Source organism: Aphidius gifuensis, linkage group LG1, assembly GCF_014905175.1.
Source record: "Aphidius gifuensis isolate YNYX2018 linkage group LG1, ASM1490517v1, whole genome shotgun sequence".
NCBI classification, from domain to species: Eukaryota; Metazoa; Arthropoda; class Insecta; order Hymenoptera; family Braconidae; genus Aphidius; species Aphidius gifuensis.
In genome coordinates this window covers 3402784-3422150 of record NC_057788.1, presented here as the reverse complement: position 1 = coordinate 3422150, position 19367 = coordinate 3402784, and the positions used below count along the sequence as shown (strand labels likewise).

Below are 19367 nucleotides of genomic sequence, written 5' to 3'. Positions count from 1 at the left end.
AATCATAATTAAAATTCATTAACTTTTTTTATCAAAAAAATAATAATAATAATAATTATTTAAAAGTAGAATAATAATTATTTTTTAAAACACATGGAAAATAACTAGAGGTTAAGGTTGTTATTTTGTGCAAATATAATTTTACAAAACTTAATAATAATTAAATGATACTTTTTTTTGTTTTAATAAATGTCTCGTTTGGGGAAAATTGATGACTAATTTTAAAATAACCCAAATGATAATTGATAAACACATAAAATAATCTCGTGTTATTTTTTTACATCAATTTTATTATTATCATTATATATTTATTTTTAAGAATGTGTCTGTGTGTATATAATTTGTTGGACATTGGGGAAATGGAAATGTGAATTGACGTTGAACCGTTCTCCTGGTTGAGTCAGCATCTGGGTGTTGTGTGTTGGGTCAAAAAATAATTAAAAAAATTAAATCAGTTTCGCGATAGCCGTTGTGTCATAAGTTTACGTTGAAAAAGTAAAATAATTTCAAGTACATTACTAGTGGCTTAAATATAAATTCCCAAAATAAATAATATTATATATAAATAACTATTAATTAAATTAAATTATCATTTATATATTTATTTTTATTTTTATTTGGAACACAGGAAAGGTGACTAAGAGTTGAGACAAAAAATAAAAAAATAAAAATTCTAAAGAAATCTGAGTCAAACAAAAAATAAATAAAAAAAAAGAAGATTTTAAAAAAAGCACCATTAAAACAAAAGGATTTAATAAAATAATAAAAAAAAAAATAGTTAAAATAATGGCGTCGTCAAAGAGAAAGCTGGATGAGAAACAACATCTTAAAATATTACGCGAATTGGTCTCATTACCGGGAAATAAAGAGTGCTTTGATTGTCGACAACGTGGACCAACTTATGTCAATGTAACAATTGGCTCATTTGTCTGTACAACATGTTCTGGTATGCTGTAAGTAGATCATTCACTTAATATTTAAACGAAAAAAAAAAATTTAATCATACATTTAATCTAGGCAAAATAATATTACTCCAAAATAAAAAATAAAACCACAGACTCGAGCTTTCATTTCACATCAGCATATTAAAAAACAAAAATTAAAAAACAACACAAAAACATTATAAATAAATAATAACAGGAAATATTTTTTAATGTAACAAAAAAAGTTGCAAATCATTGTGACTTTTACAACAGAATCATCTTGAATATTTATGTAATTATACTTTCGACAATTATTTGTCAATTTTTAAATACTATTTATCTATTGTTTTTCTAAAATTGCAAGTTTTTTTTTATGCAAAATTATTTACACGATATTCTTTGTTGTCACCAGATACCAAAAATGATAATGATAATAAGTCTTGAGAGTTTTTTATTCAATTCACAGCTCATCCTTATTGTCGAGAGTATTTTGCAATACTCAAACAAAGTCGAAGGTTATTTGCCCAGTTATTTCTGATTGCGGAAATATTATTTTTATAATTTTTTTGTTTATTTAAAATTTAATAACAAAACAATCAATAATTTACTTATATATTCATCAATAAAAAATTCCATAAATTTTTTTTTTTTTTTCAATGTTATTTTAATTGTTTTACAATAATTCTCAATTTAATGATTATTTAAATTTTATTTAAATTTTATATATAAAAAAAAAAAAGTAAAAATAAATAAACCAGTTAGTCGACATAAATAAGAAACTCGTGCCAAAGATTCGTCATACTTGTCTACTCACATACCACCTGAACTATCAAAAACTACTTTTTTTTTTTTTTTTATTTTAATTTTTCATCTTTTTATTAATTTATCTATTTTTTCAACTTTTACAAACTTTCTTAAATTATTTTTATTTATACTTTGAATATTAATAATCTAAAAATATATATTTTTTTTTATATTATTTTGTAATTAAATGCGTTATTGAGTCGTTTCTATTTATAGACATTTAAATTTCGCAACAATTGCATCAGTATTTTTTATTTCTTGTGTTGTGTTATTTATCCATGAACCTTCTTACCCTTTTTGATATAAAAAATAAAACATTTTTAAACTCGTGTGTCGTTGTCGTTGTTGTTGTTTTGAGATTTTAACTGAATGTCATGTTTGTTTTTGTTATTTAACGTTATAATAATAATGATAATAATATTAAAATACAAATTTATTGTTACAGACGTGGTATAACACCACCACATCGTGTAAAATCAATATCAATGGCAACATTTACACCAGAAGAAATTGATTTTATTAAAAACCATGGTAATGATTATTGTCGTAAAGTATGGCTTGGTTTGATGAATACAAATCAACAAAATCAACATATTGATAAAAAAGATGAACAAAAAATGAAAGATCTTATGATTGCAAAATATGAAACAAAAAATTATTATCTTGAACCATCATTAGAAAATAATAACAACAACAACAACAACAATAATAATAATAATGATAATACAATTGATAATAATAATCAAAAAATACAAGTCAATAAAAATTTAAAAAATATTAATAATAATAATATTCAGATAAGTGTACCAAGAGTACCACAAATTGGTGTAATGCCAATATCAATAGCACCTCCTCGTATTAATAATAAGAATAATAATAATAATCATAATAATAATATTGTTAATAATAATAATATAAAAAATGTAGTTGATGCATTTACAACAGATTTTGTTGCTGACTTTAGTAAAGTACCTGATCCATTTATTCCTGAAACAATGTCATATGCATCAAAAATTGAAGAACAACCTTCATTTGCTAATTTTGATAATAATCCAGTATTTAATTCAAACAGTGAGTATATTATTTCAAATTTAATTTATCTATGTTAATTATAAAAATATTAAAAATTTATGTATTATTAAATTATGATAAAAAAAAAAATTTAAGATAACGAAATGTCATCGTCATTTAATCAAATTGGGAAAACCCACATGTCCAATTTAAATGGAATTAATGTTCCACCGTCAGAGGATCGATATGCTGCCTTGAAAGATTTGGATTCAATGATGAAAAAAAATCAATTTAAAGATGATGTATCAATAGCTACACGACCATTACCATTACCATCATCATCGTCATCATCATCATCATTATCATCTGCCTGGATCAACAACAATTCCAATCGTAATTATATTAATTTAAGAGAAAAAAAAACAATATATAATTATTTTTTATCTTGTTATTAATTATTACAATTATTTATTTACAGAATTAAATAATATCTGGACGACAAATGAACAAACATCAAATGTTCTTTCAAATCCATTTGTTGGTAATAATAATGATTTATGGGGTACATCATTGCATACCATGAACAATAATAATAATAATAATATGCAACAAGTTGACAATGGAATATGTAATACAGCAAATCCATTTAGACAAACGCAATTTTCAGATAACAATGGTAATTATTTTTTAATGATTAATTATTATTTTTTTTTCTTTTTTTAAAACATGCAATTATTAAACAATTTATGTGTTGTTATTTAATTTTTATTTAAAGAATTGTATATATTTTTTTAATTTTTAGTAGAAATTTTTTTCAATAATTATATTATTTTTTTAGAATCTCATCAATGGATAGGCTTTGGAACACAAAATACTACGGATGTACTTCCATCTAGTCAAATGATGACTTCACTCCCCGGAAAAATATGGCATCCGAATGTTTCGTCTTATCAAGCAAACCCCTTTATGGTATGTTTTATTATCACATCAAAGCACACATTTAATAAAATGATAAAAAAAAAAATATAAATAACTACAATAGTTGGAGAAAAAAATTATTATTATTTTATAAAGATAAATAATTGTATAGAATAATGATTTTTTTGTTTTTTAGGTCGGTACAGGTGTTGGTAATCCAGCAAGAAGTTCAAATAATCCATTTTTATGATCAAAATAATAAAATTTATATTTTAGAAAATAAATAATACACGCTGAGCCTTGTAAACAAATGAAAAATTATTATATAATGCATTGTTGCAATTTGTTAAATTTAAGAAAAAACAAACATGGGAAATTATGATCAAAAAAAAAAATTAAAATGCTAAAAGTAAAATCATTAATAAAAATGTTATATTTTCTGGCAATAAGTGCCATTATTTTTAATCAATCCAAAAAAAACAAAAACAAAAAAAAAAAAAGCATCCTCTCTATTTCTACTTTTTATTTTTCAATTTTTTTTCTTTTTTCTTTTCTTTATTTGAGTAACTAAAGTATGACTTATTTATGATGACTAAATATACACAAAAGATTAATATTAATATTTGTTACTAGATCTTTCGAGTATTTTTTCTTCTTTTTTTTTTTTTTTTTTATTACACAGGTTTTGTTTCTTTTTTTTGTGGCATATTCTTTTATTTGATGCTAAAAAATTATTTAAATTAAAAAGAAAAAAACATATATTATATTATATTCTTTAAATATAATTGAAATTTAAAAAAAAAAAACATCAAAAAGTGCAGCAAGTTTGCTGACACTTTAATAAAAATTACAAAATAATTTTTTTTTTATCAAAACAAAATCACAAAATAAATATTTTCTAATTAACTTTTCTATTTTTTTTTTTTTGTGCCTGGTTTATTTACTTTTTGAATATTTATTTTTAACTATTAATTTTATCTATAGTTACGTACATCTGTTGTTTTTTTTTTTTTTGTTTATAAAATTGATTAGTCGTTTATAACACTTGCAGGCTAAATTACGTGAGTGTATTTTCCTTTTTTTTATATAATAATGATCAGTCGTGCCACTGCATTAAAATTACATTGATATAAAAATGAGAAGCATAAATAATCGTGACAATTTATTGACGTATTCATCACTCGACTCTTTTTTCATGTACATTTTTTTTTTATTTTCAATTTTTTCCACTTTTTTCATCATTTTTCTAATTCCTTTGTTTATTTATTCATTTATTTATATTATTATTATTATTAATATTATTTTTTTTCCTAAAAAAATTTTGTTGGAAGCTCCAACGCATATCATTGCGATATTACTTATAGAGTAATATAAATAATATATATTAATTAGCTTGTAGAAAAATTTTAAAAAATGAAAAAAGTTTAAAAAAACAACTACTAGTTTGTTTATTTTTATTATTATTATTATTATTTTTTTTTTTATAAATATTATTTGCATGCTCCTCCAATTTTATTAATTAATATTATGTATATAAACATGAGATTGATATTAATATAACTAGGCTTCCCGAGGTTTCATCGTTATTTTATCTCAAAAAAAAAGAAAAAAAAATAAAGAATTTATATTATTATCAATAATAATTAATTATAAATATTATTTGCCTTAGCAACCGTTACTACCGGTATTAACTTTTGGCAAAGGACGTACTAGGTATAATTTTTCACCTTGTTTATTTGTGTATATTGGTGCACGTTGATAATGATCGACAAGTTGATCTAGTGTATGAAATTTACGTTGACCAATACAATAGAGAGCTCCTTCAACATGTACCCTAAAATGCTTATTACGTCCAGGTGCTTTTAGTGATACTGAATAATCACCCATCTGTTAATTAAATTTTATTATATCAATTAGTAATCAGTTTTCATTAATAATTGTTGAAAAATCAACAAAAGTATGTCATGTCTAATTTTGAATAATTCAATTAACTATTGATTTTTTTAATTAAAAAAGTAAAATAAAAAGCTTACATTAGTCTCACTGTCTCTGATGAGAAAATCACCATCATGGCCATGTTGATTAAGAACATTATCACATTGTGAGCGTGTAATACTTCCATAGTACCATGGTTTACCAATAAGATGTGGTCTTTCACCAGGATCAGGCCTTCTTTCAAGTGAATGTTGTTCACCAGATGTACTTATTTCACTTGTTGTCATTGTACCACCACCACCATTACCATTACCAGGACCAGGAACAGGACCAGAACCATTACCAGGACCACCACCACCTCCAATAGTACCAGTACCAGTACCAACAATACCACCACCACGTTCACGATATGGTTGTGTTAAATATTCACTCAATTCTTGTAAATAATTTCTTGGTACAAGACCAATTTGTCCTTGTCCATTTCTAGCTTTATACCATTCTGGATCAGCTGGTGGTCTATCTAATATTTCTAAACGATCACCTTTTTCAAATGATAATTCTTGATCATTATTTGATGAAAATGAATATAATGCAACAACAATATCAAGTACATTTTCAGCCATAGCATATGTATGTAATGTATCATCATTATCACCCTCTTCTTGTGTATAATTTGATGGAAACCAACCAGCTTGTGTACCACTTTGTCCACGCCACCAGCCATCATTTGATTTTTCCAATATAAGTATACGTGTACCTTTAGCTAATGCTAATTCATCTGGTTGTTGTGCTTGATAATTATATTTAACAACAGCAGTACCAATTGCTTCACTTGGATCTGCTGGTAATCTACGTGTCATTATTGGTGATTCAACAGCACGTGATGGTGAATTACCAGATGGTAATGTTTTTGAACCAGATCCTTTTTTAACTTTTTTTTTAATACTATCAAATAATGATGGTTTTTCTTTTTTAACATAATTACTTGGTACATAACCAGCTTGTCCACGTGCACTTTGTACACGCCACCAATGTTTTGAATCATCCAATAATAAATAACGTTCATTTTTACGTAAATCTAATTCTTGGGCACCTTGAGCACCATAATCATATTTTGCGACAACGTAACACACGTCGTCTTGATTTGTCTTGCCTAGAAATTATAAAAAAACATGATAAATTATTAAGCAAAATAAATCATTAAAAATTCATCAAATAATATAACACTAATTTTATCACATTCAATAAATATTTAACTACTTTTTGAAATCAAAATAATAAATACAACAAAACGTACCATGCTTCATGGCTGCCATGTGCAAATATTTAATATATATTTACTTCCAAATACTGGTGTTTTTTGTGCAACTTGGTATTATCAAGTTAAACTCATGTGTTGTTATTATTATTAATATTGTATGTGTCATTTGCACAAGTGTTTTTATTTTTATTTAAATTAAATCCATTATTAGATATATATTTGGTTATTATAATTTTTTGTTTATTCAAAATTTATATGACTGTGTTGTTTGTTTTTTGTTTTTTTTTTTTTTTAATTCAATTAAATCACTCAATGTCTTTTTTTTTATTTTCACAATAATTACATAACACTATTGTTGACTTTTATATTTTTTATTTATTTGGATTTATTGATGTCTTGCTTTGTGATGTCTTGTTGATGATTCCATACTTTTCAATCAATTGAATAATCGTAACTTGAAGAAAAAAACATTTAAAAAATAAATAAATAATAATCTATACAATAAAAATATAAGCCTTGAACTTGAGGCATAATTTTAATCCAAGATGACAATTTAAAATGTTGTTATTTTATTTTTGTTAGTGTGTTATTTATATTTTTTTTTTTATTTTTTTCTTATGACAGTTTTAATAATAACATGAATACTAAATTAATTATTGTTTGTTTTTATTTTTTATTAATTTAATAGTTGCTTGTATTGTCTAACATATTTTATCAATACAACATAAAAGTCAAACAAACATGCTGTCAAATAAAATTCATGCAATACTCAAATTATTATTAAAAGTTTTTAAATTAAATCAATAATTAATTTGTATAAATTAATAACAATTCAATGCTGTTACTGACTGACAAATTATACCATCATAAAAAAAATCATACAAAAATAAATATTCTAAATAAAAATTCTCCTACAAATCTACAAAATCACACATAGACAAAAATAAAAATAAATCAACTTGTCAAAATATTAGAAATAATAATAGATATATTTATATCCAGTTGAAAAGAAAATTTAAAAAAAAAATTCACAAACAAGTAGTAATATATAAAAAATTTAAAACACACTATTTAGTGTGTTGTTATTAATTTAAAAATATTTTTAAAAAAATTAACAACTTACCAATTTTTAAGCTCGACATATTCCTGCATATAAAAAAGCTTCTGAATATTATGTGGACAAGGCTTGTTTTCTCCCACCCCTTGAGACAACAGCAGCAGCAGCCATCAAACGAACTCGAGAAATTTTATGGGGGGTTTCAACTCGTTGTTGTAATACACACCTATGTATATATATGTATATATATATTATGCAGGGTGATAAATTACAAGGGGGGGAATATTAAAAAATAATAAAAATAATAATAACATACCTTCAAAATTAATCCAATAAATTGATAAATAATTAATCACTCCAATTTGTCATTAAAATTTAACTAAAAAGGCATAAAAAAATCATCCTCTTGGAACTTTTATAATATAAGAAAAAAAAAATAATAAAAGATATTGTTTCACTTTAAAATGTATATATAAAAAATTAGTATTTCATATTTTTTTGTATTTAATTTATTTTGGTGTTGCAATTTTGTCAAACACGTTTATAAAATATTTTCTTTTTTTTTTTTTTTTTTGTTATCACCACTAACTTTTTTATAAATATTTGTATATAATTTATATTAATAATTGTAAAAAATATATATATTTATTTTATTATTTGAGTATAAAAATGAAAAATGATAGTTTATTATTGGGGTGATGTGTTGGACCCCTCCCCAAGATGTACAAAATTTAAAGACCCACCCTTGTTGGAAAAATCAACCCAAGTGAATCACACACACACATACATGGACACAGTTTTTTTTTTTTTAAATATCATATACGTGTATAAAATTTTCCACCAACACCATAATTATTTTTATTTATTATTAACATGAAAATTATGACGCCACTATATCTAATTTAATTTTTTTTTTTATGAATAATATACAATGTACTATCTCTCTTTTTGATAAAATAGATATGTTTATTTATCTCTTTCTATATTAAAAAATGTCAGCTGCTTATTGCGCAAACTCAATAAATAAACACACACTAAAAAAGAGATAATAAATAAATAAATTATAATTTTTTATTGTTGTTTATTTAATTATTATTATATATTTTATATTTTTAATAATAAATTGGTAATTAATTTTGTTGTTGACTTTTTTTTCTGTTTTGTTTTGAAGTTTTTTATGACAGATGAGTCATAATTTATATTTAAAGGGGTGGTATTGTTGAAAATACGGCATAATGATGATTTATTTTTAAAAAATCCATTATTACGCGATTGATAATTTATCGACAATCAGCTGCTTTTTATTTATTTATTTTTTTTTTCTCAATTTCTTTTTACGTTCTTTTTTTTTAATTTTTATTTATGGAGAAAAATAAAATTTAATTTTATAATTATTATGTGATTAATTATATATATTATTTATATTATTTAATAAAGGTTTGTTATTGTAAGAATTTTATTTTTATTATTATTAAAAAAAATATTAATGAAATATTAATTAATTTGTTCTTTAAAACTTTTGAAGGAGAAACATCTTAAAAATCATGACTTCTAAAGTAAGATCACCATCTGAATCATCAAAAAGGTAAATAAATAAAATAAAATATAAAATCGTTAACTTGATGAATTAATTAATATTAAATAATTATTCAATTTAAATAGATTTTCAATGGCAGAAAATAGTGCTAGACAGGGAAGTGTTTATGACCTTGATATTGACATGTTTTTAAAAATATCAAATTACGAAGATACAATAAGACAATTGGATATATATTATGGAATTGGTAAGTAATAATATTTTAATACTTGTTATTAAACAATAAATAATAATAAAATAATAATTAATTTACAGTTAAAAGACAATTGTTAAATCATCAAAGCTGTATAACTGGTTTATTTCCTGAAGTAACAAGTGATAAAATAGTTGGCAGTGTTAAAGATAGTATATATTGTGCAGCATCAATATGGAGTTTATATCAAGCATATCGTAGAATTGATGATGATCGTGGTAAATCATATGAACTTGGACAATCAGCAGTTAAATGTATGCGTGGAATTTTGGAATGTTGGATAAAACAATCAGATAGAATTGAATTATTTAAATTAAATCAATGTAATCGTTATGCATTACATTGTAAATTTAATCTTGATACTGGTGATGAAATATACAAAGATGATGATTTTTTTCATTTACAAATTGATGTTGTATCATTATATTTATTATTTCTAGTACAAATGATATCATCTGGTTTACAAATAATATATACACAAGATGAAGTTGCATTTGTACAAAATTTAGTATATTATGTTGAACGTGCATATAGAACACCAGATTATGGTATGTGGGAAAGAGGTAGTCGTTATAATGATGGTACACCAGAAATACATGCAAGTTCAATTGGCATGGCTAAAAGTGCACTTGAAGCAATAAATGGTTGTAATTTATTTGGTGATAAAGGTGCATCATGGTCTGTAATATATGTTGATATTGATGCACATAATCGTAATCGTAGTATATTTGAAACAATGTTACCACGTGAATCAAGTTCAAAAAGTGTTGATTCTGGTTTATTAACAACAATATCATTTCCAGCATTTGCAACACATGAAGAGCCACTTTATAATGATACTAAAACAAATATTATTAATAAATTAAAAGGACATTATGGATATAAAAGATTTGGTAGAGATGGATATAAAACAGTTATTGAAGATAAAACAAGAAGATTTTATAAAACTGGTGAAATTAAAGATTTTGATAAAATTGAATGTGAATGGCCCCTATTTTATATATTTATGATTATTGATGGTGTATTTAAATCAATACCAGAACAAGTTGAAGAATATCAAAATTTATTAAAAATAAGAATACATAAAGATAAATTTGGTGATCCAATAATACCAATGTATTATTATGTACCAGAAAATCATATTGATGCTGAAAGACAAGAACCTGGTTCAACTTATCGTGCAGCAAGTAATATTGGTAGTGCAAATAAAACATCAACAATTAGTGACACTGAATCATCACCACTTTATTTATGGAATCAAGCTATGTTTATTATTGCACAGCTATTAACTGCTGGACTTTTACATATCAATGAACTTGATCCAATTAGAAGATATTTACCATCTTACAATCGACCAAGACGTACTGGAAGATATTCAGCTTTTCAAGTGAGTTTAATATATACATCATCATTGCGATTCATTCATTCATCATTCATTTAAATTTTTTTATATAAATTATATTTTTTCATACAGGCTAAACCCACCATTGTAAGTAAATTATTATTATCAAATTGATTGACTGTTTTTTTAAAATAATTTTGTGTACATTTTAATATTAATAATGCTTGAAAAAAAAAACTGTTGCATGTACTTGATTTTTCATTAAAATATAAATAACAAATATAAAAAAAAAATATTATAATTAAATAAATTATTTTAAACAGGGTACACATTCAGATTTGGTTGTTCAAATTGTTTTAATTGCTGAATCAATGAGACTTCAAGCAATGATGGCAACATATGGTATACAAACTCAAACACCACATGAAGTTGAACCAGTACAAATATTATCATCACTACAACTTATTGATGTTTATCAAAAATTAGGTATTAATAAAAAATTGAAGCTTCAAGGTAGACCAGCACGTCCAATTGGTTCACTTGGTACAAGTAAAGTATATCGTGTATGTGGTATGACAGTATTATGTTATCCATTAATATTTGAAGTATCACAATTTTATTTATATCGTGATATGGCATTATTAATTGATGATATTAAAACTGAATTAAAATTTGTTGGTAAATATTGGCGTTTATCTGGACGTCCAACAGTATGTTTATTAATACGTGAAGAACACATGAGAGATCCACAATTTAAAGAAATGCTTGATTTATTTGCAATGTTAAAAAAAGGTTATTGTGATGGTACTAAAGTTAGAATTGGTCGTTTACAAAATTTAATATCATCATCATGTATTGAACATTTAGATTTTGTTAGTCATATTGAAACTGATATTGAATTAACACAATTTAAACAATTAAAACATGATTATATTGGCTATCAAAGTTTAACAGATGTACCACGTTCATTGTCATACAATGAAGACACAACAATTGATTATAAAAAATTTAAAAATGATAAAATATATAATATTATAAATGAGCTACGTTGTACAAATGGTATTTATAATAAAGCAATATTATATGGTATATTATTACAACGTGAAGGACAATATTATGATATAAATGGTACAAATGTTATTGATAATTTAAAATTATTATATCAACAAGCTGGTAGTTTACGTTATTGGAAAGCAGTTAGATATTGTAGTTCATTATTAAATCATACTGTTGATAGTATTAGTCCATTTATAACTGGTGTATTAGTTAAAGGTAAACAAATAACTGTTGGTGTTATTGGACATGAAGAAACAGTATTTGATAAACCAATGACACCAGCTGAAATACAATCAGTTATGTATGAAAAAATTCAACCACATGATATTGTACAAGCTGTATTACAACAAGAAGTTTTATTATATTGTGGAAGATTAATTGGTACAAATCCAGATATGTTTAAAGGTATATTAAAAATAAGAATTGGTTGGGTACTTGAAGCTATTAAATTATATTTAATAATGTCAATTAAAAATCCAAAACCAATTGAATGTTATAGTCCATATGAATTACGTAAAATATTAATTAAAATATTAACTGTTAAAGATTGGGAAATTGAAGAAAATTTAACAGTTATTTGTCGTAGAAAAATTGAGGGTAGTCTTTGTCGTGTACCAGCACATTTTTATAATCAAGTTTGGGAAGTATTAATGAGATGTCCAGGTGGTATACGTGTTAATGGACAAGAATTACCACAACAACCAACATTAACAAATATGTCAAGATCTGAATTAACATTTTCATTATTAGTTGAATCAATATTGAATCATATACAAATACCAGAATATCGTCAAATTATTGTTGAACTATTAGATATTGTATCAATAATATTATGTAGAAATCCAGAGTTAAGTTTTAAAAGACAACTTGATTTAAATACACTTGTTGAAGATGCATATATTATGTATTGCAAAGATAATAATTTAATTCAAAATGATAATATGCAAGAATTTTTTTCAATGCATTGTTCAGTTACTACTGGATATTTAGCAAGAGCTGTTGTTAATAATGTTTTAACTGGTGGTTGTATGACGACAATTAGTGATACTGATTTAGTACCATCTGATAACAATGAAATGTGCAATATATCATAGTTGATTTTATTAGATTATAGTTTTTTTTGTTTCGTAGAAAAAACGTGTGTGCCAAAAAAAATATATATTTATTTGTGATTTTAAATTTTACAAATGATTGTTGAATGTTAAATAAATAATATATTATGAAAAATATTTTAAAAGTTGATTTTTTAATTAAACAGAAATAAAATAGATTAATTATTTATTCAAAATACTTGGTACAATTGAGCGGAGCTAATTTTGTAAAAAAAAAAAAATTGCTACCGTCTTGCAAAATTTGAATCCATTGCACGTTCTGAACGTTGAATGTTGTTGATGTTTGATTTTATTCTTGATGCAACTGTTCCATGTTCAGCAGCTGCCATCAGTTGTTTTCTATAAAAAATAAAAAAATTTATAATTATTTATAAATCAGTTCAAGGTTAACATTGTTATATAAATAATTTTTAATTAACCTTATGAAATCTTTGTTGTATGTTTTTTCAGTTGTTTCTTTTTTTTCTTGTTCACGATATTTTTTAACATTCATTGCTCGTTCTTTATCATGCCAAGATGCATTAGCCATCATTTCACGAAGTTTACGTTTTCTTTCTTCATCAGTTAGTTTAGGTTTTTTTTTATGATGATCTTTTTTGTTTTTTTCTTTTTCACGTTCTTTGCTTTTTTCTTCATGTCTTGATGATCTATGTGATGATTCCTTGTGATGTCTTTTTGATTTATGCCTTGACGATGACGATGATGATGATGATGATGATTTTTCAGGACTTGTTTCTTTTCTTTTGCTCTAAAAATTAAGTAAATAAATATATTTTTATAAAAAGAAAATTAATTATTTATAAATAATTTAATATACTTACAGCTAATTCTTTGAGTTGTTTAAGCTTGACTGGATTATTAAGTATCTGTGCTCTTGATTCATATTCTTTTTTTTTAATTGCAAAAAGTGGATCTTCTTGAATTTTTCTTTGCAAATCAACTTGTTCATTTCCAGTAAAAAAACGTAAAGATGGTGGTATACATTCTGTAAAAAAAAAGCAATTAAATAATCATATTAATATTTATGATAATAATAGTTATAATTTAAATAAATAATAAATTTAATTTACCATGTTCAACGTGATTACTTGGTAAAACTTTATTTTTTTCAACATCACGTTCATTTTTGACAATTTGTTCAAATGTCTTGTCAATTGTTTTGCCTTTTAAATAATCCTCACGATTAATACTTGAATTTGGCTGTGTATACATCCAATTTATTTTTTCATTATCTTTTGGAGCAAGTGTTCCTTGTTGCATTCCTAACTTTGTAATATCTTCTCTGTCTCTTTCTCTTTCAATGTCCCTTTGTAATTCAGCAATTCTTTTTTTTTCTTGAGTATTTTGTTGTTCTGCTTTCCATACTTTTTCCATATTTTTCATTGTTGAAGGATGCCATGATTTTTTCAAATTCTAAATAAATAAACGTTTTATTATTGTTTTTCTTTTTTCTATTTATTTTAAGGTTAGAGTATGTATTTATTTATTTTTTTTGTTTTTTTGATTAATATTTTTTTACTTACCAAATCACCGCCACCCATTTTTGATTGATTTTGTTTTAATTGTTAAAAATTAAACTGTTGGGATATTTTTATTTATAATGTTTATTTATAAATGTAAACACAAAAGTTGTTATTTATTTTTTTGGAGCTGATCAGCTGCTGCCAGCTGAAAGTCTGAAATTCCTGAAAGATGACGAATTTTTTTGTCTCTTTTTTTACAATGCGCACTAAAAGTGCGTGGTGAACATCGTATTATTATCGAAAGAATTTTCCAACTGGTTTAAATTTTTCCGATACTTATAATTGACAAAGTTTTCAGAATAAAATTTTTGTGGTATTTTACCACCACGATAAAAAAAATATCCATTCGTACATTTATTTGAAATTTTAATTTATTTCATTTGATAAAAAACAAAAAAATCATTAACAATTCATGAGCACTTACATAATGAAAAAGAATAAAAAGATCTTAATAATATATTTATATACACTTGTAACTTTTTGTCTATATATAATTTATTAAAAATAAGTTACCTTTATTGAATTGTTTTCTTTTTTTAATTATAAGTATTCTTTACCGAACTCTATTTGTAATGAATAAAATAAAACAAATGTCAATTCAATCATCGCACATACAGTGTTTTATAACAATGGGCTTTTAGTATCTTCATAATGACAAATGAATGATAATACATTAGAGTATAAAAATAAAATAAGATTGCTAATTTAACAACATGGATGGAATACCAAAATCATCATCAACTTTCAACTCTGATGTACAAAGATTAATTATAATAAAATCAGTGAAAAATGCAAAAATATCACCACAAAATCCTGAAGTTATTGTACAACCAAGAAGATTATTGTCAACACCATGTCAAATAAATAAAGTGCATCCTCTAATTACTGAATTTAATGTGAGTTTTTTTTTTTTTTTTTTAATTATTATATTTTATAAATATAATAAAAACTGAAAAACTGAAATTGTATATGGAATATTAATTTTTTGTTTTTAATAATATTTTTTTTTTTGTTTATATACAGAATCCAGAATGTTTTCATAGATCATTAATTCCAGTTTTAATATTCAGTCAATTGTTCGGAATATTTCCAATATCAAGAGTCTCCAATAAAAATCCAAAAATGCTAAATTTCAATGTCAAATCATTCAAAACATTTTACTGTACAATAATACTAATGGCTCTTTTTTATTTTTCCTGTAAAAGTATTAATATCTTGTTTAAAACTCTCAACAATATTGGTGGATGTACTTTTGACTTTGCAGGTAATATATATAACTTTATATTTATTTATATTTTATTTAAAATATTTTTTTGAAAACAGGTATTTCTGGTGCTGTATTTATGACAGAATATTATTGCTTTATTTTTCTTCAGTGTTTATTTTTTTTTATGCTACCTAAAAAGTGGATTAATCTTCAGAATAAATGGGAAGATATGGAAAAAAAATTAGACAAGTTAGTTTGGACATAAATCAATAAAAATACAACTAAAAAAAAAACTTGTTGGTTTTTTTAAATTTTTACAGATTAAATCAAGATCCTCCAAAATTAAGTCGAAAATTCAACACAATATCTTTGATAGTGCTAATTTTGTTTATCATCGAAAATTTGTGGTGGAATATTAACTCTCAAAAATCAGAAAATAATGATAAATTTTGTAGTGTAATATGGATTACTATAAATAATTCGAATTATTGTAAGTCAAAAGCTTAAACAAAAATAATTGAACACTAAACCTATTACTTATTTATTTAATTAAATCAACAACAGCTGTAAATAGTTTTCAAACATATTTTTTGATGACTATCGGTTCATACACTGCCTCTGTTTGGAATTTTACTGATATTTTCATCATCTTGGTGTCTGTTGGTCTTGCTGAAAGATACAAGCATCTAAATAAATTTGCATTAGCTTCAAGTACATGTGATAATCATAAACACTACTGGAACCAGTTGAGAATTAATTACAGCATTTTAAGTAATTTAGTCAAAGAAACAGACAATGTATTATCACCACTAATATTATTATCATGTGGTCATAATTTTTTCTACATTTGTCTGCAATTATTTATCGGAGTTTCGTAAGAATACCATTTTATAAATATATCAAATTCTTAAATAATCATTGGTATTGATAATTTTATTTTTAGATTCAATGATTTGAGTATTGTTGATATTTCGAAAGGCTACACTATTTTTGCGTTTGTATTTATCGTGACAAGAACATTTGGAGTTTTATTTTCAGCAGCTAAAATAAATGATCACAGTAAAATTATTCTACCAATTATTTATCAATGTCCTCTTTCAAAATATACCAATGAGGTATTTATTAAAATTAAATTTCATTATAATGCTCTTATAATAATTTATATTAAATATAATTTTATATTAAATTTTCTTACAGACTTATCGTCTGCAGTGTCAACTAACGAGTGACGAAGTTGCACTTACCGGAATGTCATTTTTTTCAATAACACGAAATTTCATACTCAAAGTAATAACTTAACTTATTATTTAACAATAATAAAATAATTTTTAATTATACTTTATAATCAATTGAGTTTTTTCTTCCAGATTGCTGGTGCTATTATGACCTATGAGATTATTCTTTTACAATTTTTAAACCATAAAAAAATACCGTAAATTATTATTTATAACTTACTTAATTTATACATGTAAACAATTAATTAATTATAAAATATTATAAGAAATTGTAAACTAAAGTATTAAATGGATATAAAAACAGGCAACTTAAATGTTTGTCCACAGAATGATTTTATTATTATGTAAATTCACATTGTATTTGTTCAATCACCAGATTGATTACCAGATTTTTTTATTAATTATCAGTACGTAATTTAAATTTAAGTTTTGTTGGTTTGATGAGTGTTAAAAATTTTGTTTAGATAATTAAATAAAGTACTTAAAATGTACAGAATTTGATCTGTAGTCTGATATCAATAAGAATTTAAAAAGCTAGTGTAGATAATCGAATGTTTATTGTTTACGATTAAGGTCACTCTTTCATCGATAAAAACTCAATTATACGTAATGAAAAAAAAAAACAAATGTCAAAAAATATATTAATTCACTATATGTATTTAATAAAAAACAAATGAATCATTAAAAATTCATGGGTATACTTGCATATAATGAAAAAGAATAAAAAGCTTACACGTGTAACTTTTTGTCTATATATGATATATAATTTATTAAAAATGAGTACCCTTTATTGAATTGTTTTTTTTATAAATTATATTTTGTTTATCGAACTATTATTGTAATAAATAAAATAAAACAAATATCAATTCGAACATCACACACGCACAGTGTTTTGACAATGGTTTTTTAGTATTTTCATGATGACAAATGGATGAAAATATATTTGGGTATAAAAATGAAATAGAATTGTTGATTTACCAAGATGGATGGAATATCAAAAACATCATCAACTTTCAATTCTGATGTACAAAATTTAATTACAATAAAATCAGTGAAAAATGCAAGCATATCACCACAAAATCCTGAAGTTATTGTACAACCAAGAAGATTATTGTCAACACCATGTCAAATAAATAAAGTGCATCCTCTAATTACTGAATTTAATGTGAGTTTTTTTTTTTTTTTTTAATTATTATATTTTCTTAGTGTGATGATATATATGTGAAAATAAAAACTGAAAAAATTAAATTATATGTAATATTAATTTTTTTTTTGCTTATATGTATACAGGATCCAGAATGTTTTCATAGATCATTAATTCCAGTTTTAATAATCAGCCAATTATTCGGAATATTTCCAATATCGAGAGTCTCCAATAAAAATCCAAAAATGCTAAATTACAATTTTAACTCATTCAAAACCTTTTACTCTATAATAATACTAATGGCTCTTTTTTATTTTTCCTGTAAAAGTATTATTATCTTGTTCAAAACTCTAAATAATATTGGTGGATGTACTTTTGACTTTGCAGGTAAAATATCATTATCTCTTTATCGTTATTTATATTTTATTTGAAATATTTTAAATTTACAGGTATTTTTAATGCTGCATTCATCACAGTATATTATTCCTTTATTTTTCTTCAGTGCTTATTTTTTTTTTGGCTACCTAAAAAATGGATTAACCTTCAGAATAAATGGGAAGATATGGAAAAAAAATTAGACAAGTTAGTTTGGACATAAATCAATAAAAATAAAACTAAAAAAAAAAACTTTTCGGTTATTTAATTTTTACAGATTAAATCAAGGTCCTCCAAAATTAAGTCGAAAATTCAACACAATATCTTTGATAATGTTAATTTTGTCTATCATCGAAAATATTTGGTGGAATATCTTCGCCCACAGTCAGGGAAATGCTGGTGAATTTTGTGATCCAATATGGATTACTATAACTGATTCGAATAATTGTAAGTAACAAGATAAAACAAAAATAATTGAACATTAAAAATTATTATTTATTTAATTTATTGAATCAACAACAGCTGTCAAAAAATTTCGAACATATTTTTTGATGATTTCTACTATTTATCCAGCCTATGTTTGGAATTTTACTGATACTTTTATAATATTGGTGTCTGTGGGTCTTGCTGAAAGATACAAGCATCTAAATAAATTTGCATTAGCTTCAAGTACA

General features: G+C 23.8%; 4 protein-coding genes across 9 annotated transcripts; 2 read left to right on the top strand and 2 right to left on the bottom strand.

Annotated features, from left to right (window-relative positions):
* The first annotated feature begins 13 nt into the window (after positions 1-13).
* LOC122861006 (probable basic-leucine zipper transcription factor J) lies at positions 14-3931 on the top strand. 4 transcript variants are annotated; one of them, XM_044165133.1, is made up of 7 exons: positions 14-116; positions 629-953; positions 2173-2798; positions 2895-3131; positions 3217-3414; positions 3577-3707; positions 3853-3931. In XM_044165133.1, the coding sequence occupies exons 2-7, from the start codon at positions 787-789 to the stop codon at positions 3904-3906; spliced, it is 1413 nt and encodes a 470-aa protein (XP_044021068.1). In that variant the 5' UTR covers positions 14-116; positions 629-786; the 3' UTR covers positions 3907-3931. The 4 variants fall into 4 exon arrangements, with proteins under 4 accessions (XP_044021068.1, XP_044021066.1, XP_044021067.1 ...); XM_044165132.1 differs by lacking the exon at positions 14-116 and adding an exon at positions 244-495; XM_044165134.1 differs by lacking the exon at positions 14-116 and adding an exon at positions 1018-1215 and having other exon boundaries at positions 847-953.
* A 1229-nt stretch (positions 3932-5160) lies between these two features.
* LOC122861005 (cytoplasmic protein NCK1) lies at positions 5161-8739 on the bottom strand. Of its 2 annotated transcripts, XM_044165129.1 has the most exons (4): positions 8226-8739; positions 7976-8135; positions 5690-6744; positions 5161-5543 (listed from the first exon to the last, which is right to left on the bottom strand). In XM_044165129.1, the coding sequence occupies exons 2-4, from the start codon at positions 7992-7994 to the stop codon at positions 5322-5324; spliced, it is 1296 nt and encodes a 431-aa protein (XP_044021064.1). In that variant the 5' UTR covers positions 7995-8135; positions 8226-8739; the 3' UTR covers positions 5161-5321. The 2 variants fall into 2 exon arrangements, with proteins under 2 accessions (XP_044021064.1, XP_044021065.1); XM_044165130.1 differs by lacking the exons at positions 7976-8135; positions 8226-8739 and adding an exon at positions 6889-7083.
* Positions 8740-9168: 429 nt separating this feature from the next.
* On the top strand, positions 9169-13321 carry LOC122861003 (probable phosphorylase b kinase regulatory subunit beta). Of its 2 annotated transcripts, XM_044165125.1 has the most exons (6): positions 9169-9346; positions 9435-9494; positions 9572-9693; positions 9762-11086; positions 11174-11188; positions 11365-13248. In XM_044165125.1, exons 2-6 carry the CDS (start codon positions 9454-9456, stop codon positions 13189-13191), a joined length of 3330 nt encoding a protein of 1109 aa, XP_044021060.1. In that variant the 5' UTR covers positions 9169-9346; positions 9435-9453; the 3' UTR covers positions 13192-13248. The 2 variants fall into 2 exon arrangements, with proteins under 2 accessions (XP_044021060.1, XP_044021061.1); XM_044165126.1 differs by lacking the exon at positions 11174-11188 and having other exon boundaries at positions 11365-13321.
* An 87-nt stretch (positions 13322-13408) lies between these two features.
* On the bottom strand, positions 13409-14909 carry LOC122861004 (pre-mRNA-splicing factor CWC25 homolog). Its single transcript, XM_044165128.1, has 5 exons — positions 14733-14909; positions 14280-14622; positions 14031-14194; positions 13629-13957; positions 13409-13548 (listed from the first exon to the last, which is right to left on the bottom strand). The coding sequence occupies exons 1-5, from the start codon at positions 14748-14750 to the stop codon at positions 13434-13436; spliced, it is 969 nt and encodes a 322-aa protein (XP_044021063.1). The 5' UTR covers positions 14751-14909; the 3' UTR covers positions 13409-13433.
* Between the last annotated feature and the right edge of the window lie 4458 nt (positions 14910-19367).

Coding starts and splice junctions, on each gene's coding strand:
- LOC122861004 (XM_044165128.1), bottom strand. Junction 13,958..14,030: donor AACAACTCAAAGAATTAGCT/GTAAGTATATTA, acceptor CTTAATTTTTAG/AGCAAAAGAAAAGAAACAAG. Junction 13,549..13,628: donor TACAACAAAGATTTCATAAG/GTTAATTAAAAA, acceptor TATTTTTTATAG/AAAACAACTGATGGCAGCTG.
- LOC122861003 (XM_044165125.1), top strand. CDS start 9,454: ATGACTTCTAAAGTAAGATCACCATCTGAATCATCAAAAAG. Junction 9,495..9,571: donor CCATCTGAATCATCAAAAAG/GTAAATAAATAA, acceptor CAATTTAAATAG/ATTTTCAATGGCAGAAAATA. Junction 9,694..9,761: donor GGATATATATTATGGAATTG/GTAAGTAATAAT, acceptor ATTAATTTACAG/TTAAAAGACAATTGTTAAAT.
- LOC122861005 (XM_044165129.1), bottom strand. Junction 5,544..5,689: donor TCAGAGACAGTGAGACTAAT/GTAAGCTTTTTA, acceptor TTTAATTAACAG/ATGGGTGATTATTCAGTATC.
- LOC122861006 (XM_044165133.1), top strand. CDS start 787: ATGGCGTCGTCAAAGAGAAAGCTGGATGAGAAACAACATCTTAAAATA. Junction 2,799..2,894: donor TCCAGTATTTAATTCAAACA/GTGAGTATATTA, acceptor AAAAAATTTAAG/ATAACGAAATGTCATCGTCA. Junction 3,132..3,216: donor GATCAACAACAATTCCAATC/GTAATTATATTA, acceptor ATTTATTTACAG/AATTAAATAATATCTGGACG.